The 23,024-nt window shown below is 54.2% G+C and overlaps 1 protein-coding gene across 1 annotated transcript; it reads right to left on the reverse strand.

Annotated features, from left to right (window-relative positions):
* Positions 1-8,432: 8,432 nt before the first annotated feature.
* Positions 8,433-19,948, reverse strand: LOC127461991 (ankyrin repeat domain-containing protein 26-like). Its single transcript, XM_051770240.1, has 15 exons — positions 19,699-19,948; positions 18,712-18,802; positions 18,280-18,455; positions 18,018-18,111; positions 17,271-17,552; positions 16,777-17,012; positions 14,972-15,104; positions 13,489-13,770; positions 12,556-12,791; positions 11,656-11,879; positions 10,550-11,197; positions 10,223-10,389; positions 9,723-9,868; positions 9,361-9,611; positions 8,433-9,242 (listed from the first exon to the last, which is right to left on the reverse strand). Exons 1-10 carry the CDS (start codon positions 19,722-19,724, stop codon positions 11,723-11,725), a joined length of 1,713 nt encoding a protein of 570 aa, XP_051626200.1. The 5' UTR covers positions 19,725-19,948; the 3' UTR covers positions 8,433-9,242; positions 9,361-9,611; positions 9,723-9,868; positions 10,223-10,389; positions 10,550-11,197; positions 11,656-11,722.
* Positions 19,949-23,024: the final 3,076 nt, after the last annotated feature.

Here is a 23,024-nt window from a genome sequence, read left to right on the forward strand (position 1 = left end):
AGGGCTCGAAAGCACTGCAAGAGTCTGGCAACTGAGTAGTAGCAATAGCTCACCTGGAGGCCATGATCTTAACACCACTGTGCTTCAAGCCTTCCCGGAGGAAGGGCACACATTTGCCTGGCCTCTGGGACAGGCTGAAGATGCAGCTGTGAGCAGAGCTGAAGGGAGCAGAGGACAGCTCTGGCTCGGCCTTCAGGCCTGGCTTCTCTTTCGGCCTTGAAGATGTCTGCTGGACTGATTTGCACTCAGATGGAGGGCAGAGAGAGAAGTCTTAACTCCCAGCCCGGGAAGAAAGCCTGTCCCAGAGGCAAGCAGAGGGAAGAAGAGGGGACAGCCTTGGGATGGGGGAATGGGAGAAGCAAAGCCGGCAGGGGGAACAGAAGAAAACGAGGACACATCCTGGAGTCTTGATGGCGACTGCCGTTGGTTCTTGCGGAGGAGCCCCTCTATGCTGTGTGTGCTTTTGCACAGGCTGCACTGTGGGTATGGCCCTGCTCTGCTGGTGGCCACTGCTCACCCTCTGCACAGAATCACGGAAAGACTATCAGTCCCTGAAGAAGGGCCCTGGAATTCCCCCCAGCTGGTGGATCTGTTTGGTGGAGGGTTCCTGGGTGGAATATGGGACAGACTAGATGGGACTGACAGGGTTTTGTTTTGCCCTGGGGCACCAGCAGACAAACAAATCCCCAAGAGTCGGGTGAATTCCCCTTCCCCCCGTTTGCCGGCACACACGGGAATCTGCTGAGGTTGGACAAGACCAAGGTGGTGCAGCCGGGTCAGGGCAAGCCCCGGGATCGGTGCAGGCTGGGGGAGGAAGGGATGGAAGTCCCTGCTGGGAGAGGGCTCTGGGGGTGCTGGTGGGTGACAAATGGGACACGAACCAGCCTGGAAACCCCCCGTGTGCGGGGCTCATCCCGGGGCAGGGGAGGAGGGGAATGTGCCCCTCTGCTGCCCTCAGGTGAGACCCCACCTGCAGTGCTGCCTCCAGCTCGGGGGGCCCAGATCAGGAGGAATGGACCTGTTATCTCCACCCAGAGTCTCTCATTTTTTGTCCCTCCCTCACCGGAAGGGGCGTGAGAAAGGGAGTGACTTATGTGAATTTTAATTTCCTGATGGTGCTAAAACCACCACACCTGCCACGCACCAGGAAAGATGGAATGATGCAGTGGGTGCTGGGACCTGCTAACATTGGGATGCACATTTAGCAAAGGCCCCCTGGTCACTCAGCACCGGGGGATGTGCCAATCAGGCTGGCCCTGTCCAGTCCAAGTTTTTACGTGCCATGGAAAGGGATAAAGTTCCTGTAGTGCACATTAAAAACATGCTGAGAAGACAGTCTGGGTTATTCCTGCTTCAGGCAAAGGGAAGTGCACCCGTGGGATTCACGTTGCTCAAGGACACGGATGCGCTTGGTGGGGAAGGAGGGAAAGATGAGAAATCCAGTGTGTGCCTCGAAGGGACTGGATTTTGGGTGAGAACAGCCAAGGAATTCAGGTGTATTACGGTGGTAACTCTCTAACACTGCATTCTCACTGCTGTGGCGACTCTTTGCCGTGTCAGGGGTATTACAGTGAAAATCACTGAGAGAAATGAACAATGAGCTTGGAGGAGACCAGACAAGCACAGTGGTGATGGAACAAGAACTGGCTGCAACAGGCAACAATCCCACAGTAGACAGCATTTTTCCTGCCCTGAAAGAGTATTTTGGCAGATGGAGCCTAAAATCCTGGACTAAATGAACTCAACAGAATTTCATATCAAATGATAGGAACGGTGATGGTGGAATGTATTGGAAAGTGTGGGATCTGACATGGTGTAAATGGTGTGGAATAAGGGGTGGACACCAGCCTTGTCTTGGCTGTTCTTCCTAGTAGATAGAGTAAATCTTCCTATACATTAACTACAGATTAATGCTGAGATAGAGTTAATTTTCTTCCTAAGTAGAGAGTTAATTTTCTTCCTAGTAGCTGGTGCAGGGCTGTGGTTTGGATTCCATGAGAGAACGATGTTGATCACACACTGATGGTTTGGTTGTGCTTACCCTAATCAAGGACTTTCCAGCTTCCTGTGCTCTGCCAGGTGCACAAGAAGCTGGGAGGGAGCAGGGCCAGGACAGCCGACCTGGACATTCCAAAGGGATATTCCACACCACAGAACATCATTCCCAGTGGATACATGAGGAGGGGTTGTGCAGGAGGGGCAGATCACTGCTTGGGGTGTGGGGCACTGGGCAGTGTGTGTGAGCAATCATGCTGAGCATCACTTGTTCCTCTGGGGTTTTATTCCTCTCTCTCTTTCTTTTGTCTCCCTTTTCAATACAGTTATTATTACAGTTACTACACTTATTATTATTTTCATACTTTACTTTGTTTCAGTTATTACATTTTTCTTATCTCAACCCACAGGTTTTGCCTTTTCTTGATTCTCCTTCCCCTGTCAGTGCAGGGGGAGGTCGGGGGACTGAGGGAGCAGTTCTGTGGCACTTGGCTGCTCACTGGGGTTAAACCACACAAAAAGGGAATGCACAGGAGTGGAGACCCTGCTGGGATGTGCTTTTGATATGGTTTGAAGCTGGCTCCCTGCCAAGTCTCCAAACCTTACCAACAGAAGTGTGTCCCCCCCCCAAACCTCAGGGAGAAGAGGGAGAAAAAAATACTAAGAAACGAGAGAGAGACAACCAAAGTGAGATATATAAATATATTTACACTTATACACAATTAAAATATACAATTTCACAAGGGAAAGGGAAGGGGGAAGGGAAAAAAGGAACAAAACTAAAATAAAATATATAGATATCCCAATTAGTGACCCAATATCTAACAACTAAAAGAGTTAGCAAAGAAAATAGCTCACTACTCTCCTGGGACAACCGAGAGTTGCTCCAGAACGATCGCCGGCAACCTCCGTCTCCCAAGGTCGGCAAGGCCTAACCAGGCCTCGCTCCCCAACACGGCAGATCAACAGCAGGGAACCTGCACCTCCAAGCCGCCGGAAGGAAAGAGAGCGAAGGCCTCTCCTCCTTTCTTCTTATAGTCTGGCTTACGTAAAAATCGTAGGGAATACTGGGTAAATCTGGACCCTTCCTTGGTTACAAACTGGTCACCAAGGAAGGCCTCGCCCAAACCACCACAGCTTTGTATTCAGGAACTGCCCAGCACCAGCTGGATAGAGAAGGGCCAGACCTTATGTCCCTGCAGGGCTGGGATTCACTCCCTGCCCCAAAGGCACCCAATGTGTCTGAGGAGCCCTGGGTGGTGCCTGTCACACAACTGCTGGGAATGGGGATGGGGTCCCTGCACAGGCCCTGTGCTGTCCATGGCAGCTGCTGCACTTGTGCTGCAGAGCCCTGGCACCTCCCCTGGCACTACAGGCCCCTGTTTGGGTACGAAATTCAGGTTCAGCTGCCCTGAATTTTGTTCAGCAATGAAGGGATGTCCATGAGACAACTGCCATTGTACCCTAAGGATGTGTAGAAAATACCCTGATAAAGAACAGGAGAGAGACCTCCCTCCCTGCATTTGGTCAGCTGAGCACCTCTGTGGGCTGCCCTGGACAGAAGGAACAGTGACAGGTTCCCCTGTCATACATGTGGGCACCTTCTGCCACTGAAGTTGGCCAAAGCAATGTCCCAGCAGCCTCCAAGAAGATCCCACAGCTGCTGCCCTGTCCCTAGGAACTGCTCCATTGGAGCCTGCAGTTCCCAGCAGGAATCTCGGTCACCTCTGGCCCCTCAGAAGTGACCAGGGCTTTGTGTCCCAGCAGGTGACTCCTGGCTTTGGTCTTCATTCATTCCCACGGGAGGTGGGACAAGGAGTCTAAGACAGTTTAAATAATTGCACGATCCACTTTGTGGGTACAAAGCTGAATTTGACACAACTCTAGCTATATATAGGGTTCAGGGAAGGGGGGACATACATTGTATTCACATTTGAGGTTGAGGGTCCAGGAAGCACAGGGAGATATTTTTCTTCAAACAGATAAACAGTTATTTCTTTATCACAATTACAACAGGAGATGGGGTAAACAAGGTGGTAAAAGGATTTTCATGGAGACAGCAAGTTTGCTTAATTAAAAGATAGTATAAAAATATCAGGTGGTATATGTAAACAAGCTTTCCTTGTCTGTGTTTCAATTCCATGGTTTCTGGCTAAGATAATTTCTTATCTCTGCAGTGTCATCTGCCCCAACAGGAGTCACCTGCAGGTGCCTGTTTTGGGCCCACTGAACTGGGGCAGGAGGAATCCCACCCCATGGGAGCTGTGGAGGGAGTTGAGTGTCCTTCTGGCCCCAGGTCTGCAGAGCCACAATGAGACACCTCTGTTGACTCAGCTGAGTCCCTTCCCTCAGTGCAGGTGAAGGAGATCCCTCCTGGGCACTGTCTGGGTTTCCTGTCTAATGATGGGACAGGAAAAGGGGAATCTTGAATTTAACTCAGTGTCTGTTTGGAGAAATGACCCTGCTGAAAGAAGTGTCTGTGCCCAGCTGAGAGAAGGATCATCATTATTTCCTTCAGCTGTGTGCCAGCAGGGTCCCCTGGAGCCCCAGGGACACTTGGAGGGATCCCTGAATGGCAGAAGTGCTGCCTGGGGCTGTTGCTGTGCTGCTGAGCCAGGCCGGGCTCCTGGCACACAGGGAGCTCCTGGCAAGCTCTGCCCAGGAGCAGCTCCTCTGCACAGCCCAGCAGGGCTGAGGGCACTGCCTGCAGCACCCAGGGCACAGGAGAGAAGGCAGAGAGATGAGAGGCAGCCTGGGCTGGGGGGTGACTGAGCTCTCACTGTGGGAGAAACCTTCACGGGATTTGAATGAATATTTCTCTGGCTGCAGGAAAGTTCAACTTCCCTTCCTGGAGGAATCTCCTAAAGCTGCCACATCCCACAGCTTCTAGGATCTTTCAGAAGGACTCTCTCAGTTGCTGCAGTGCAGGGGAAGTGGCCATATGGCAGAGCAGAGCAGGAGCTGCAGGCAGCAAGGGCAGACAGGAGAAGGGAGCAGGAGGTTCAAGGGACCCGGGGGTGGGAGGACAGGAGAGAGCTGCTCAGGGGAGGAACCTTGCCAGCCCTTTGCCATGATCAGGCTGTGGCTGCAGAGCAGTGCAGGTGAGTTCCTGCAAGTGCCTCTGCCAGCTGCCAAATGGCAGCAGTGGCAGGAGCTGTCAGGATGGCTCTGCTGGATTTGCTGGGGTGCAGCAGGAGAAGCTGCTGCAGAGCAGGACTTGCTGCTGCCCCATCAGAGGCCCAGGGCAAGAAGGTTCCCTGTGCCAGGGCTGGCTGTGGGGTGGGAAGGTGGGGGTGCAGCCAGGGGTGCCCAGGGTTGTGGGGCAGAGCAGGGTCCTGCCCCCAGGGCTCTGTGTGCTGGGGCAGGGACTCCGCTGCCTGCCAGGGGCAGCTCTCAGCCCGGCCAAGGAGCTGCCACGGGGCTGGGGGAGAAGGGGTGGGTGGAAGGAGTGACCCCTCAGGGCAGAGCAGGGCAGGGCAGGGCAGGGCAGGGCAGGGCAGGGCTGGGCAGGGCCCTTCAGCTGCAGGGTCAGGGCTCCTCACAGCTTCAGCTCCACCTCCTCCATTTCCAGGGGCCCTTCTCAGGAAGCACATCCCCCCAGAACACCTCCCCCTTCCCAGCCACCGCAGGGGTCTGGGATCTACTCTGCAGCCCCTGCCCAGGCAGAGCTGCCCCTGGGCACTGGGCTGGGGATGGCTCTGGCAGCACTGGCAGGGAGCTGAGCTGGGCACAGGGAGGGGCTGCTGGCAGGAACAGCTCCTCACCCAGAGACAGGCAGGCAGGGACAGGGAGCTGCTGCCACAAGTGCTGGGCAGGGGGATGTGGGCCCCTCCCTGCTGTCCCTGTGGCACAGACCCCTTCCCTGAGCAGCTCCTCCCTGGGCTCCTTTCCCAGCCTAAGCAGAGCCTGTGCCCTCAGGCCATGGCCCCTGGGCTGTGCATTGCCCTGCAGCAGCCAGAGCCCAGGCAAGGACAAGGCCCCCATTTCCATCTCTCTCTGTGTGTCCCTCCTCCCTTGGCAGCCGCATTGTGGCATTTCCCTGCCATCCCCTGTTGTCTATGCTGTTCTTCTTCTCACCATTGGCTTTTCTCAGGCAGTGCAGGGGCTTTGGGGTGGCAGGTTCCTGTCCAGACACAAACCCTTTGGGTGCTGCTGTGGGGATGTGTCTGTGGGAGCAAAATGCCCAAGTGCCCTCCAGGCAACTTCAGGACATTCAGCTGCTTCCCCGGGTGTCCTGCAGGGTGTCCTCCAGAAAGGCACAGCTCTGCCATAGTATCTCTGTGCTGTCTGGGATCCCCATGGAGAGGACACCTCGGTGGTAGAGCCATAGAAATGCTCTGGGCAGCTGCATTGATCCCTCTGTGTAGCAGTCTGGGAGAAGAAAGAGGAGATCCTAATCAGGCACCCTGAGAAAAGACAAGGAGTCTGTCAATCTGCCCTTTCAGCCTGGATTCCTCTACTCCCAGAAAGGTCCTGTCTCTTTTTAAGGGAGCTCCTTAGTGTGATCCTCCCTCAGCTCCAAGCTGCCAGCAAGGGGTGGCTGAGAACAGGAGTGATGGTCAGCGTAGTTCTTCTCTCTGCACTGAGAGACCATCCCTTTGCCTCCCAGGACCCACGAGATTTCACTTGGAGAACATCAGAAACGTCAGGGATTTCACCCATCCAAATTCACTCCTAAATGTGCCAAGTGAAACTGTAACAAAACTACAGCAAGTCCCCTCAGCTCTGCTCTGCAGTTGGGCAAACTGTGAACAGCAGGGCTGGAAACGCTTTGATGTGTCACAGGCACATTTAATCTCGGATCACCCCGTGTCCCGAGCTGCCTCTCACAGCAAGGAGGATTCCTCGGGAGCCTGTCACGGGGTCCCTGCTCTCAAAGCCCCCATCAGCCAGCAAAACCCAGAGCTCAGGGGAGGGGGATGCAGAGAGGTCTTGCTAAAAAGAGAGACACATTTTGCCAATAGAGTCTGACCTGACTCAGTCCTGCCTTTTCCTCCTCAACAGAAAACCACACCCTGAGGCAGCCCCAGAGCTGGAGGCAGCACTGCAGGGGGGTCTCAGCTGAGCGGAGCAGAGGGGCAGAACCCCCCTGCCCTGCTGCCCACGCTGTGGGATGAGCCCAGGACACGGGGGGGTTGTGGGCTGTGAGCTCCCATTGCTGGCTCCCATCCTGCTTTTCATCCCCCACTATCCCCATGGCCTTGGATGCAGGGCTGCTCTCCATCCCTTCAGCCCCGAGCCTGGCCCTTGAGATCTGGGGGCATTTGACACCCACTGGCTCCTTTGATCCCCTTTCCCATCCCTCCCAGAGCACAGGGGAGGTCAAGGTGCTCCAGGGGCTGCCCCGTGTGCCCCTTGCCTGTCCCAGCCCCCAGCAGGGACATTCCATGATGCCCCTACCTGCACTGCTCAGGATGCACATGGAGGGGGTGAAGGGGATCTCGTGTGCAGAGACCCCCAGGAGCCCCCTGAGCCTCTCTGCTCATGGCAGGGGAGCGGCCAGAGAGGCACCGGGTGTGCAGGGGCTGGGGAAGGAGGGGACAGGGATATGGGAATGCAGGTACGGAGATGGGAACACACCCATGGAGATGGGAACACACCCATGGAGATGGGAACACACACATGGAGATGGGAACACACACATGGAGATGGGAACACACCCATGGAGATGGGAACACACACATGGAGATGGGAACACACACACAAGATCAAGCAGAGTAGCTTTGCTGAAGGGATTTATTGATCATTCAGGGGAAATGCCCCTGGGCTCTGAGGGAAATCAGGGGGTTCTTCCAGGGATAATCATCTCCTCATGCCACTGGAGGGGGACAGGGCACGGGTGTCACCACCAGTCCTGAAAGACAGAGCCCCAAACATCACCCCCAAAGTCCACTGCAACACGAGAGGGGCCTTGTCCTGACCCCTCTCCCTGCAGGCACTGCTCACCTCAGCCATCCAGGGATGCAGCCACACGTTTCTCACCAACAGGACCCACCACCTTCTCCACCACAGGGGGCTGGGGACAAAGACAGGCTCAGAGACACACTGGGTGCAGTGGAATGTACTGGGAGCCAGGGAAAAGAAATCGGATCACTGGAGAAGGTGCACTGGGGTATACTGGGGCAGACTGGGATGGCTAAGGAGTGTCATGGCCATGTGAGGGGAGGACCCGACTCAGGCAGAACTCCTGGTACCCACCTGAGCTGTCTTCAGGATCCCAACGTCCACTAAATGCAGGTGGAGAGAGACCAGGAGCCCTGGCTGGTCTCTGGGATGCCCCTGGTGCCAGCGAGGGATGGGGGGACCAAAGTGTCCCCCAGTTCCCGGACTGGATGCCCTCCAGTCCCCCCGGCCCACTCACCTCCTGCAGATCATTTTGGGTTCCTGCCAAGAGTGCCTGGACAAGGAGAGCAAAGGGTTGCTCAGGATTGGTCCCTGTGGGGCTGGGGGAGGGACACGGGTGTCCCCAGCACCCCCAGCCCAGGGCTGCCTCGGTCTGAGGGGGAAAATCCCTTCTGCTCCCCCCGCTCCCACTGCACCCAGTTTCACCTCCAACCCCTGTTCCTGCAGGGCCCAGGGTGGGGATGGAGACAAGGAGAGCCAGGGGAATTCAGGGCCTGCAGGGAGGGTGAGGGGAGGTTGGGGGGGACCCAAAGATGCTGAACTGGGGGGAACTGGGGAGCCCACGGGACTGGGATTGGGGTGTTGAAGGGGCCCTGTGTGGGATGCAGGGGAGGGGAAAGGAATTCAAGTGTAGGGACATGGGGACTGCAAGGGAGAGGCTTGGTGGGGACTGGAGGAGGAGGATGGAGGAGGACAAAAACGAGGGCACTGGGAGATGGTTGGGAGTGGAGAGGGAGGCAAGGAATGGTCTTGGGAGGTACCAGGACAGTGGCCTGGGTGAAAGGCAAAGGTCTGAGGGGAAGGATGGAAAGAAAAGCTTTGGGAACGATCAACGGGAGGATATTTGGGGACCCTGGGTAGGACACAGAGCAGATCCTGGGGAGGAGATGCCTGAGGGGACCAAAAAGGATGGGATGGGAGGCCCAAGGGGTGGGATTTGGGAGCACCATTAAAAGAAAGAGGTGGGGGCCCTCCCAGCAATTGACAGTGGACCTCCCTTGTCAGGGATGGCTGAATGGCTTCCTGCCGTTGCATCTTTCATTTCTTATCAAAAATCACCCAAATAGTTTTCAAACAGTGCCTGCCAGTGGAGCTTGAAGGCACTCGTTCCATCAAAGCCATATCTGTAATTCAGAGGCATAAATAGAGAATGTAGATTTGTCTCTTAAGGTGCTATCTCAGTTCTACTAGAGGTCAATTAGTATCATGTAAAACATGATAACTAAAATTAAAAACTCTTACCCTTCTATTTCCCTTTGAAAAATAATTCCGGTGTTAAAACTCTCACTTCTGTTTGATTGTTTAAAATCAAAATGAATGTGTGTACTAGTGGACACAGACAGGGCTCCCTCACAGAGAAGCCCATGAAGTATGGGCGGGATGAGCAGACAGCAGGCTGGTTGAAATCTGCTGGCCAGGGTGGTGATCAGTAGTGCAACATCCAGCTGGAGGCCAGTGATCAGCAATTCCTGGTGAACATCTCCATTGATGATCTGGATGATGGGATATAATGCTCAAGTTTAATGGAGTTGATGAGTTTACATTCCGACTGCAAGGGACATGTTTTCACATCTGAAGCAGGGGATGGGAAACCAGAGACTCACTGTGAACACCAAATGATTTCCAGAGCCTTTCCAGAGCATTTCACTCAAATCTGGGAATTTTGGATTAAAAAATCACGGTGCTCCTCCATTACTCTGGAAAGGGGACCCTGGTCTGTCAGGAGTGAGGACATTGCTGAATCTGAAAGCTGGAGAAGACAACAAGAAATGTGTGACCCTCCAGAGGATGAAAGCCCTGGATGAAGTTGTCAAGAAGTTCAGACCCAAAGCCTTTCGAGTTTTACAGTTGTGTCTTAACATTTCTTGTAGTTTTTCCCTTGTTTGTCCCCTGAAATTGTTTGATGAAAAATCCCCTTGATGTCTGTATCCTTAGACCCCGCTCCCCGATTGGCCAAAGTTTGCTGCATTGCAGTATTTCCTTTTTGGCCACCCTTTCCCTAAAATGGATAAACCCTACCCCCTTTTTCCCTTATCCAGTTACACTTTGCATGCTGGGGTCCCATCTGGGGTGCCAAGAAGAGCTGTGCTTTGGTACCAATTACCTCTGAAGCTGCTCCTATGCCTTCATAGGCTGCTAAGATTTCCTTCTCCACAGGGGTGGATTTGGCCTCAGAACCTCTGTAGCTTCGGCTCCAGAAACCCAGTGGTCGCCCTCACGTCTCACCAGGCACCTTTGGCCAGAGGCTCCAGGAGGGACCTTTATCTCCAGCTGCAGAGTAGAGCACATTCTTTACATCTGGTCCTGTCCTGACTGCTCCAAGAGCCACGGCATGTGCAATCTCTTGCTTGATCTGCCTGAAAGCTTGTTGTTGTTCAGGACCCCACTGGAAATTGTTCTTTTTACGGGTCACAAAGGAAAGAGGGCTCACCATCTGGCTGTACTCTGGGATGTGCATCCTCCAGAAGCCAATGGCTCCCAGAAAAGCTTGGGTTTCTTTCTTGTTTGTGGGTGGAGCCATTGCTACAATCTTGTGGATGACGTCTGTTGGTATCTGGTGTCGTCCATTTGCCAGTTCAGCCCTAGGAACTGGATCTCTTGGGCAGGGTCCTTGACCTTACTCTTCTTGATGGCAAAACCAGCCCTGAGGAGAATCTGGATGATCTTCTGTCCTTTCTCGAAAACTTCTTCTGCTGTGTCCCCCCACACAATGATGTCATGGATGTACTGGATGTATGGATGGGGGTCACAGCATCTCGGTTCCTCCGATACTGTTGCCTGTGTACAGTTGTCGTGGCCCTTGGCACTTCTTGTCCCCAGAGCTCCAGCGATTCCTTTCGTACAACAAGGGGACCAATGCAGCACCACCTCTCCAATTTTAAGTAGCATTTTCGCTGCCTTCAGCACTAGGATCATTGTCACTGAGCAATGTAGGGATGGGTTAGAGCTGATCTTGGAGTCTTTGCTACCAAACCTTGAAGGCCACCATTAAGGAAACTGGCTACTAGACCATGGATGTCCAAATTAGGGAAAGGAAGTAATTTGTTCCATCCATCTGAACGGTCCCTTACAGGATGTCCTAGGACAGGCACAAAAACCGCAAGAATCAGGAAAAACATTAGTAAAAAGGTCATTGTTATTATTTTTCTTTCTCCTTGTTCCTAAACAAAGCTATGTTTAGATAAACACAATCCTTCTTGGCAGCTCTCCCAGGAGTGTCCCAAAACAATGGTGGATGTTTATAAACAAACCTGCTCTTGGCAGCTTTCCCAGACAATATTCCCACAACAAAACCAAAGGAACCAAAACAATCCCACTTCTGACACCAAAACCATCTGTAGCCAGTTGGAGTTGGCTTCCTGCCAAACCCCACAGACTACAGAAGATTACTACGTGTAAATTTAGGGTAGAACTTAGGTGGGAGGTTCCTGTGCCACAGAGCTCTTGCCCACAGTTTCTCTTGGAAAAGAATGGAGTTCCACAGCTCATTGCTTCCATTTCAATCTTTTTTCACCACTCTGGAAAATCTGGACAAACCTGATGAGCAGAAGTCTTGGGCTTTACCACAGGTGTCTGGGTGGTGTTCTGAGAGCCAGACTTCTGCTCAGCCCAAACTGATGCCAAGATGTCCCAGGCCAGGTGAATCCAGAAGTGGACTTGCAGCCAGAAGTCCGCTGACAGCGCTGCTTGGGACTGCAGATCTGCTTCTGTGGCGCTCCAAAAAGAGCTTGGTGTTGGCCTCTGCAAGTCTCTCAGTAGCTCTGAAACATTCACAAGCACACACAGAGTCATCTTTGGCAGGAAGGCTTTTGCAAAGTTACCCTCCACAGCCTTGGCTACTACTCGACTTCTAAAAGCCAAGGGCATGAAGAGCGTCCAAAACCAGCACATCCTTTGATCTGAGCTTGTTCACAGGGCCTGTTTCTAAGAAATCACACCAAGTGCAAGGAGTAGGCAGTGTCACCTCCAGAAGAACTCTGGCCTACCCTGGCCTTCTCAAGGAAAGCTCAACCCTCAGACCCGCTGCCAAAACAGAAGCCAAGAAAGAGCCGCCTTATTTTGGATTCACAGAATCCAACTCTCTTCTCCCAGAGGCCTCTCCTTATTCAAACAGGAAAGGGCACAAGATTCATCTTTTCTGTCACCCACGGGATGAGGAGAGTAGAGACTGGCAAAAAGACTGCCTGCTAAAACAACCTCAACTTGAAAAGACACCAATAATGCCATAGTGGTGGTGCTGTGGGGTTACTGCTGGAACTCTAAAGAGAAAGGAAGACAGGTCTGAGGAAGGGAAGGGTCTGAAGGAACGTTCCCCACAAAGATGCCACGTTCTGCTTTCACACCTGACGCTGGCCAGATGTAGAAAAGGGATTTCCAAGGAAAATGCAGGAGGAAAAAGGAGTCTGTTCTTACCAGTCCAAAAAAGCAGGGACTTACCTTTCCAGTCTCTTGGTGAAGCTTTTTCTTCTTTGGGCTTCCACCAGATACAGCTCTTTGTACTTGTCCACTTCTGCCTGGGTGGATTCCTTTTGAAAAGGTCTTTCTGCTTGGTTGCTTTTTGTCCTTCCCAGTGCACGTTCAAGATCTCTAATTCTGTCTTCTAACTGTTTTTTCAGTGACTCCACATGACTGGTTCTGATTTCTTCTAATGTCTCCTGGTGGGCTGCCTGTGCCTGAAGGAGACAGTGCACCTTCAACCACCACAAGAAAAAGAGAGCTCTGCCCAGCACAAAATTGCACACACCCACTTTCAAGGGCCCAGCCTTACTCAGAGAGGTGGCTCTGCCTCCTCACTCCCAGCAGCAACCAAGGCAGAACCCAGGAGCTGCCAGGGCAAACAATTCTTTTCATTGGGAAAGAAGCCCAAATGAGCACTCTGCTTCAAAGCTACTAATGAAGAGACACTGGGTCTGTAGGGCAGGGCATGTCCAAAAGGATTCTTCAAAGATAAGAAGAGTTTCCACCTCCACCTCCACTCCCTCCCTCCCATCCCTGGAATTTCAGTGACTCCTTTTCTGAGCACTTTCACCCCCTACAAGGACAAAGCAGCACCTGTAGGTCTGGCCATGACAGCTGCAAGTTGCCAAACCCATTCAAGGATGAGCAGTGAGAAGCAGAGCAGCGCACAGAGATCCCCCCAAGCACTGCAAAGTGGGAATCTGCCTTGGGCAGCCTTTGCATTCAGGGACCTGCCGGCACATTCCACACCCATGACAGCACTCCTGCCCAACCAGATTGCCTTCTGCCACTGCCTTCAGCAAAGACAGAAGCTAACCCACAGAATACAGGAGCAAAAGAAAAAGACCAAACACCATGGCCACAAGAGAAGTTTAGGAAGTGCCTGTGGACACTGGGGAGAAATTCACTTACTTGCAAAAACTCATTGACTTCTTGGAGTTTTTGTCTTATTTCCTGGTCTGCTTCTTCTTCCACCTCTCTTTTACACTGTTCGAGTTGGCTGCGATCCACCACGTTGGTCTCCAAAGGATGGTGGAGTTTTGCCAGCTCTTCTTGCAGCTGGCATTTGTCCATGGCCAGGTTCTCGCACTTCCCACGCAGGGCAGACAGCTCTTCTTGCAAAGCCTGATTTTTGGCCTCCAGCTGCGTGCACTGTTCACGTTCCCTGTCCAACTGCTGGGAAAGTTCAGCAACCTGCAGACAGAAAATAAAAAAAGGAGCTCAGCGTGGTGTAAAGGCAGTGAATTCTGGGAAAATCCAAAACTGGCTGCCCAGGGAGACTTTATTCATCATCTGTTGGCTCAGGACTAGACACAAAGTGCAACCAGGCTTTTCTTTTCCAGCAAGAACAGCTTTCCCATCATTTGCCATAGGATTCCTCAGCTTCCCAGCCTTTTGGAGTTCCTCATGCAAAAATGCTCCACGCTTCTGGACTCCAAAGGAATCACTGCAAAGGCAGGAAGCCATTCTACAGGGATGCCTTCAAACCCAGGCGTGACTCTGACAGACGCCGCTTTAGCAACGGATCCGAGTGACGAGCGGAGAAGGGATGAGAGGTTCTGTGCCACTGCTGCACAGGCAGAGCAGCCTCAAAAGCACTGCTGGGAACAGCCCTTCTGGCTCCCCGCCACAGGATGGGCTGAAACAGCTCCCTGTGAGCAAGAAGGGACAGATTTTCCCCTGGGAGGCCCCTGTCCTCCTTGGGCCCTGGGCAGCAACAACACTGTGCAGAAAAGCAAAGCCTCAAGTGCCTCCTGCTCAGCTCGTGCCTGAGACAGGGCTCAGGGGCTGATGGTGCCCTGCCAGTGACAGTGCTGTTCCTCCCCTCTCTGCCAGGGCAGCAATTCATCTGTCACACCCAGAGGACGCTGTCACAGCCTCCCTCCAGCTGCAGCCAGGCCTCAGCTGGGCCCCACTGCTCTCAGCCCATGGACGTGATGTCCTGCCAGGATGGTAGACCTGCCCATCCCTAGGGCCCAGCCGAGGGATCTGCACTCTTGGCTGACCCCGCTCACTGTCAGGGGGCCTGTTCTGCCCTTCTTGCTCAGGGCCTGTGGGACGGCTCCCTGGCCCGGGAGCTCACGCACCCTGCCAGGCTGGCTGCCACTCCTGGCTTGCCCCTCCTCTGCAGGACAGCCTGGCCTCCATCAGCCCTTACACCTACTGCTTTGCCCTCAACATTTGCATCTTTCCCCAGAAGGAGAACTACCTCTGGATTAGTTCGAGTCATCTCCCACTGGAACAGCAGGAGGAGCATTAAGAAAAGCCCATCACATCCAAAATGCAGCCAAGGGAATAAAAATCATCAGCATGACAAGAAACAGAGGGAAAGCATCTCCCAGCTTTCAAAAGAAGGAACACCACAACCAAAGACCCCACCCAGAGCACAGTTCACCTCTCTTTGGAATCCATCAACTTCCTTGACCTTTTCAGAATATCTCTTCTTCATTTCTTCCAGCTGGGACTGACTTCCTTTCTCTTCATTAACCCGGAGTTTCCTCCTCTCTATCCTCAGAAGCTTTTCCAGCCTGCAGAGCAAATTAGTCAAGAAAACCATGAAACAGAGGAAGAACCAGCCTTTCCCCCACAGTCTCACAGAAACAGCACAGACAGCATCCAAGCCTAGAATGGCTTGGTTTGGCAGGGACCTTAAAGATCATCCAGTTCCAAGCCTCCTGCTGTGGGCAGGGACACCTTCCACCAGACCAGCCTGTTCACAACCCCATCCAACCTGGCCTTGAACACTTCCAGCCATGGGGTATCCACAGCTTCTCTGGGCAACCTGTTGCAGTTCCTCACCACCCTCACAGCAACCAATTTCTTCCGAGGATCAAATCTAAACCTACTCTCTTTCCGTTTGAAGCCAATCCCCCTTGTCCTCTCACTACCTGCTCTTTTAAATGCACTCTCCTCATCCTTCTTGTAGGCTCCCTTCACACCCCAAAAGGCCACAATTAGGTCACCCCAAAGCCTTCTCTTTTCCAGGCTGAAGTGTTGCAATTGTCCCAGCCTTTCCTCCTAGCAGAGGTGCTCCATCTTTCCAAGCACCTTGGTGGCCTCCTCTGGGCTCAGTCCAACAGCTGGAGGTCCTTGCTGTGCTGAGGAGCCCAGAGCTGGATGCAGCACTCCAGCTGGGCTCTCCCAAGGGCAGAGCAGAGAGGCAGAATGCCCTCCCTCCACCCGCTGGCCACGCTGCCTTGGACACAGCCCAGGACACAATTGGCTTTCTGGGCTGCGAGCGCACATCGCCGGCTCATGTCCGGCCTCTCCTCCAGCCCAAGGGCTTCTCGGCAGGGCTGCTCTGCCCCTCTTCACCCCCCAGCCTGCACTGATACAGGGGCTACCCTGAGCCACGGCCAGCATCTTGCACTGGCTCTTGGTAAACCATCAGCAGATTGCCATGGGCCCACTTCTCCAGCTTGTCCAGGGCCCTCTGGATGGCATCAGCTGTGTCAACCACACCCCTCAGCTTGGTGTCAGCTGCAAATTTGCTGAGGGTGCACTCCATCCCTTCCTCTGGATCATTAGTGAAGAGATTAAAGAACACTGGGCCCAATCCAGACCCCTGAGGGACACCACTCGGCACTGATGGCCCTCAGCACTCTGAGCCATTGGTCACCACCTCTGCATGGCACTGTTCACCCAATTTCTTCTCCATCTAACAGTCCACGCATCCAATCTGTCTCTCTCCACTTTGGAGAGAAGGATGTTGTGGGGGACTGTGTCAAAGGCTTCCCAGAATGACAGGGAGATGACATGGGTAGCCCTTGTCCACTGAGGCAGTCGCTCCATCTTAGAAGGCCACCAGGTCGGTCAAGCAGCACTTGCCCTTGGGGAAGCTGTGCTGGTGCTTCCAATCACCTCCCTGTCATCCACGTGCCTTGACAGAGCTTCTAGAAGGATCTTTTCCATCACCTCCCCAGGCACAGAGGGCAGGCTGACAGGTTGGCAGTTCCCAGGGCCCTCCTTTCTACCCCTTTCAAAGATGGGCACAGTGGGTTTCCCTTTTTCCCCTCACCTGGGACTTCCCCTGACTGCCACGACTTTTCAAATATCAAGGAGAGGGTCTTGGCAACTCCATCAGACCCTGTTGGCCAATGGAGGGCAATAATGCTGGCCAGATGTAGAAGATGGATTTCCAAGGAAAATGCAGGAAGAAAAGGACTCTCTTATTACCACTCCAAACAAGCACGGACGTACCTTTCCAGTTTCTTGTCAAGGCATCTTCTGGTTTTCACTTCCTCCAGATACAGCTCTTTGTACCTTTCCATCTCTCCCTGTGTTGCTTCTTTACGAGAAGCACTCTCTTCTTGGTTGGTTTTGATCCTCTCCAATTCACTTTCCAGATTTCTAATTCTTTCTTCCAACTGGATTCTCATGGAATCACAATGACTGTCTCCAGTTTGTCCTAGTGGGGCCTGGTGGGCTGCCTGTGCCTGAAGGAGACAGTGCACCCTCAACCACCACAAGAAAAAGAGAGCTCTGCCCAGCACAAAATTGCACACACCCACTTGCAAGGGCCCAGCCTTACTCAGAGAGGCGGCTCTGCCTCCTCACTCCCAGCAGCAACCAAGGCAGAACCCAGGAGCTGCCAGGGCAAACAATTCTTTGCATTGGGAAAGAAGCCCAAATGAGCACTCTGCTTCAAAGCTCCTAATGAAGAGCCTGTGGACACTGGGGAGAAATTCACTTACTTGCAAAACGAGGCTGACCTCTTGTAGCTTTGCACTTCTTTCCTGGTCAGCTCCTTCTGCCACCTCTCTTGTACACTGTTCTCTTTGGCTGCCATCCAGCACCAAAGCCTCCAAATGGTGGTGGTGTTTTGTCACCTCTTCTTGCAGCTGACATTTGCTCTTCTCCAGTTGTTCACACTTCCCAAGCAGAGTGGACAGCTCTTCTTGCAAAGCCTGGTTTAGGGCCTCGAGCTGCATGCCTGTGCCAGGCTCCATGTCCAGCTGCTGGGAAAGTTCACCACCCTGTGCACAGAAAAAAAAAAGAAAAGGAAACTCAGCGTGATCTAAAGGCAGTGAATTCTGGGAAAACCTCTCAAGGGGGTGGCCATGGCAACTGTATTTATCATCTACTGGAAATGAGCCTAGGAAACACTTGAAAGATTCCCCGACAGAAAGAAGAAACTTTACACCTACTTAAGAATTTGGGAGACACTTCTGGCAACAACACTTCTGGGTCCCTTGGAGCTCATGATGAAACTCCTAATTTAGAATCTAAGAATTCCTCCAGTGTCCAGCACACCAAATACCCTCAGGGCTTTTGTAGCAGCTGGGGAAAGGACCAGGCTGCTTTCTGAGCAGCCTCTGCTGAGGAGAAGGCAGAAACTGAGCTCCCCAGGCTCTCCAGGAAAACTTCATCTGACAGTTGCCCCACAGAAATAGGCAACTAGGCTCAAGAGTCACAAAAAGGCAAATTTAGCACCAGCTTACTGAGGCAGAGGCTTGCAGGGCTCTCGGAAGGGCTTCAACGCTCTCGCTTGGCTGCTGGACAGTGGCTTCCAATCTGCTGTTCTCACTTGCAGAGCTTAAGAAGAAATACAGCTTTATTACCAGAAAAGCCAATGCCAGACAAACTGTGCTAAGGAACAGAAGCCACAGCAGAAGTGTCCTTCAAAATCCCACTGACTCTCCCCCTGTTTCCACCCAATCCCCAAAGCCACAGACCCCTCGCTTCACTGGGTTCCTCTCTTACTCTTGCGCGTCTTCTTCCAGTTGGTTCACAGTCGGATTGGTCTCACAAGATGCCAACAGGAGGTCCTGCAGTTTCTGGGAAGAAGTTACTGCCTCTCTTTCCTTGGCATCCAAGGCAGTCTTCAAGTCAGGAACACAATGCTCAGACTGAAGATGCTTTTCTTCCTCCTCCTGCAGCTGTAAAATCACGGGAAGAATGCACAGTTGTCAGGGGAGCTTTTCCAGAGAGGAGCCAGCTGCTGCTGAAGAACTCAGGTGCTGCATGTCTGTGTGCATCCCCTCTGCCCAAAGAACTGCAATCCATTCAAGTCCCTTCAAAGCTTCACTTCTACTCCCCAATGAACACACTGAACACTGTTTTGTCCATTTTCAGGATGGATAGGAAGCAACAGGCACCCCCAGGTTTCTCCCTGTGGGGACAGGCTTTCCATACCTCCGCGCCAGCCCTGTCCAGCTCCTCCTGCAAGCGCAGATTATCTTCCTCCAGGTGAACCTCAGGGCTTCCAGGAACCACAAGAGCAGTCCTAAAGCATGCAAAATTTCATCGGAAACATGTCTGATCCTGCATCAGTTTTCCCCTGCTTGCTCCCAAAACAGCTCTTCCCCCCTTTCCTACAAGCTCCGGGAAAGCAAAGCCAAGTCCGTGGAAGCATTGGAGAATTTCTCTTACAAGGGGCCTCCCTAAAGCAGCCTCAACTACCAGCTCAGGCCATGCTGTTCAGGGTTCCTTGCACTGCTCTTCAAAGTCCCCACAGATGTGGCTGCACAAACTCCCAGGGCAAGCCCTTTGACCCCCTGACCATCTCCATGGCAGGAAGTTTTCTCCTTCTGTGCACTAGGAGCCCCTCATGTCCCCTGGGACAGTGTTGGTTCTCCCAACGCTTCCCTTCAGAGAACTGAATGCACCAGCTCTGCCGTGCCTTAAACCCCCCTGGCCTGCATAGCAGCCACGCTGCTGAGCTACTGGCAAGTTTCCCCGGGGCTCTGGCTCTGGGTGGGGAGAGGGCACCACAGACAAGACTTTCTTGCAGACCTCAGCGGGCAAAGGACGAGAGCCCCTGAGGTAGGAGAGCAGCCAAGAGCAGACCTGCATTTACCAGTCCCACGGGGAACTGCTTCCACGGGGCTGCTCCTTCTTTTTCCCAGCTCATTGCCACGCCCCTCGTCTGGGTCACACTTGCAGACTACCCAGAACACCCGGGTGCTGTTTTGACAAAGCCCTCACCTTTCCCCCTGGGCTTGAGCAGGCCTGTCAGCTGCTTTGTTCACAAGGCACTCCAGAATCTCCTCATGCTGTTGCAAGGCTGCAAGTTTCAACGGGGTAAATCCCCACTAAAAGGAGAAAGAATCCCCATTAGAAAGACACAGACAAGCTCTGCAGCTGTTGGAAAGAGCAGCTTTAGCCCCGTGCCAAGGTTACCTGGTTCTGAGCATCACTGTTGGCATGATGCTCCAGTAACAGCCCTGCTACAGCTGTGTTTTTAGAGAGGACAGCCAGGTGAAGGGCAGTGTTGCCGTCAGCGTCTGCCAGATTGGGGTCGGCACCGTGTTCCAGCAGAACAGCAACACATTCTTCCTGCTCCTGCTGGACTGCCTGGCAACAACACACCAAAAGGGAAAGACTTCCAACTTTTCCATCCCCCTCTGTCACAACTCCCTCAGCTCCTGAGTGCTGCCATAGAAGACCATCTTCAAAGATCAGCTAACAGAGGCTGTGCCGTGCCCATTGCAATAGGTGTGTTTCTATGGCCCTACCCTGCAAGGAATCCCTCCAGACACCTCCCCTTTAACACCCCAGCACTAAGCCCCACCTCCAAGCTCAGAAGGCATTGCACACACCTTCATCAGGGCCCTTCTCTTGAAGCTGTCAGCGAGGTTGGGCTGGCTGTTCTTCCTTAGCAGATATCTGACGACATCTGCATGGCCATTGGCCGAAGCCAGATGCAGAGGTGTCCTAAAAATTAAACAGACTCTCTTAACCCAGACAGTCAAAGGATGAGCCCAAGCTGTGTCTGTACCCAGCACCCTGGGGACCCTGCCCGGACTCTGCTCCTCCTGCTGCTGCTGCTGCTGCTGCTGCAACCCTGCCCTGATGAGCCAGAGGGCAGAAGAGAACAGGTGAGGGCTGAGCAGCTGCAGAACAGCCCTGCAGAGAGAGCACGGCCAAGGGGCAGGTGGGCAACACGCGTTTGCAGCAGCGCTGGAGCCCGGGCGGCAGCTGCAAGCAGTGAAAAGCTCAAGAGTTCCCTGTCCCAGCTGACAGGGCAAATGTCACTTTTCAAGCCTTGTCCCTAAGAGAGGGCTGGCGAGGACTACTGCAGCTTGGCTCAGGAGCAGGCAAGGTGTGCCATCAGCGTGGCCCAGAACTCACCGCATCTCCTGGTCTGGCCTGTCGATGCCGACTACCTTGACGTACCAGCGCCAGCGCCTCAGCCAGCCCAGGTCACCGCGGGCGGCCGCGCGGTGCAGCCTGCCCAGCCCCTGCTCCCGGAGCTGGGAGGCGCTGCTGGAGCTGGTGGCAGCCCAGGGCTGCCCACTGGGGCTGCTGGAGGGCGACTGCTGTCGCTTCTTGCTCAGAAGCCACGGCATGGCCCTGCTTGGAGCTCCCAGCAGCAGGAAGGGCAAGAAGGCCCCGGCGGGCTGCCGGGAGCCAAGTGGGGATGAGGAATGGGACGGGGCGAGGTTTAGGGGGAGGGTGACAAAGGGGCGAGAATAAGGACGGGCACAGGGTATGAAGCACAAGGCAGACGAGGTCGCCCTGCGCAGTGGTCGTGGCCTGCAGCTGCCCAGACGGCGATGCAGGCGCGCAATGCTCCCCGAGCGGGATGTGCTGCTGCTCCCCGAGAGGCTACAGCAGCTCTGAGCGCCGGCTGCGGGCACCAACAAAGCCGTGCCCGACTGGCGCCTGTGGCGTCACAATGGCTGGTGGAAGGCTCAGCACGTCAGCGTGGGGTGTGACAGAGGCCACGGGGCAGGGTGGGGCCGGGCGGGACAGGGCAGGGCGGGGCAGGTGTGAGGGCGGCCCTGCTGGGCCTTGTGGCAAGGAGGCGGCCTGGGCCTTGTGAGGGCGGCCGGCGGGAGTGGGCACTGCCCCGCCTCAGGGCGCCCGGGGCAGGGCCCGGGACGCTCCCACCGGGCCGGAGGCTGCGGTAGGCGCTGGAGCAGCTCCCGCATCACCCGCTCTGGCTTTTTGCTTCAGCCTGGAGCCGGGCTGCCTCTGGACACACTGCCATCAAATGAGGCTCAGGAGGAAGTGGGGCCACCACAGCTCTCAAGAAATGCCCACCCAGCGCTCCAAGCCTGCCAGGCCAGAGTTCCAGGACAATTCCCCAACTCCTTTGTCTTGTCCCTCTTGAAGAGCAGACACCTCACCCCCTCTCCCCCTCACAACTGCTCTCTCCTGCTGCTTTGCCAGATGCCAACAGTGAATTTCTGCTCTGCTCCTCCACCAGCCAATGGGCAGCACACAGCAGGGCAGGAAGAAACTTTCAAACACATCTTGACCCACTTTGTCTCGATGACAACACCAACTGAAAGATCAGAGGTTCTGCACCAGCTTTCTCAGCGGAGGGACACTACAATGGACCACAAACAGGCTGAAGAAATTTCCCTTTTTCTTTATGGGCTACAAACTGATCTGCTTCCCACGGGATCAGGGATTTGCCTGTGTTTTAAGGCTACCAGGAGCTTACTCACTATCTTCTGCCCAGAACACAAAGAGGAGGGCTCGAAAGCACTGCAAGAGTCTGGCAACTGAGTAGTAGCAATAGCTCACCTGGAGGCCATGATCTTAACACCACTGTGCTTCAAGCCTTCCCGGAGGAAGGGCACACATTTGCCTGGCCTCTGGGACAGGCTGAAGATGCAGCTGTGAGCAGAGCTGAAGGGAGCAGAGGACAGCTCTGGCTCGGCCTTCAGGCCTGGCTTCTCTTTCGGCCTTGAAGATGTCTGCTGGACTGATTTGCACTCAGATGGAGGGCAGAGAGAGAAGTCTTAACTCCCAGCCCGGGAAGAAAGCCTGTCCCAGAGGCAAGCAGAGGGAAGAAGAGGGGACAGCCTTGGGATGGGGGAATGGGAGAAGCAAAGCCGGCAGGGGGAACAGAAGAAAACGAGGACACATCCTGGAGTCTTGATGGCGACTGCCGTTGGTTCTTGCGGAGGAGCCCCTCTATGCTGTGTGTGCTTTTGCACAGGCTGCACTGTGGGTATGGCCCTGCTCTGCTGGTGGCCACTGCTCACCCTCTGCACAGAATCACGGAAAGACTATCAGTCCCTGAATAAGGGCCCTGGAATTCCCCCCAGCTGGTGGATCTGTTTGGTGGAGGGTTCCTGGGTGGAATATGGGACAGACTAGATGGGACTGACAGGGTTTTGTTTTGCCCTGGGGCACCAGCAGACAAACAAATCCCCAAGAGTCGGGTGAATTCCCCTTCCCCCCGTTTGCCGGCACACACGGGAATCTGCTGAGGTTGGACAAGACCAAGGTGGTGCAGCCGGGTCAGGGCAAGCCCCGGGATCGGTGCAGGCTGGGGGAGGAAGGGATGGAAGTCCCTGCTGGGAGAGGGCTCTGGGGGTGCTGGTGGGTGACAAATGGGACACGAACCAGCCTGGAAACCCCCCGTGTGCGGGGCTCATCCCGGGGCAGGGGAGGAGGGGAATGTGCCCCTCTGCTGCCCTCAGGTGAGACCCCACCTGCAGTGCTGCCTCCAGCTCGGGGGGCCCAGATCAGGAGGAATGGACCTGTTG

Source organism: Manacus candei, unplaced genomic scaffold, assembly GCF_025592945.1.
Source record: "Manacus candei isolate 608988 ecotype Guabito, Panama unplaced genomic scaffold, ASM2559294v1 h1tg000118l, whole genome shotgun sequence".
NCBI classification, from domain to species: Eukaryota; Metazoa; Chordata; class Aves; order Passeriformes; family Pipridae; genus Manacus; species Manacus candei.

Coding starts and splice junctions, on each gene's coding strand:
- LOC127461991 (XM_051770240.1), bottom strand. CDS start 19,724: ATGCCAACAGTGATGCTCAGAACCAG. Junction 18,803..19,698: donor ACAGTGATGCTCAGAACCAG/GTAACCTTGGCA, acceptor TGCATGCTTTAG/GACTGCTCTTGTGGTTCCTG. Junction 17,013..17,270: donor AGGTCAGCCTCGTTTTGCAA/GTAAGTGAATTT, acceptor TGTCTCCTTCAG/GCACAGGCAGCCCACCAGGC.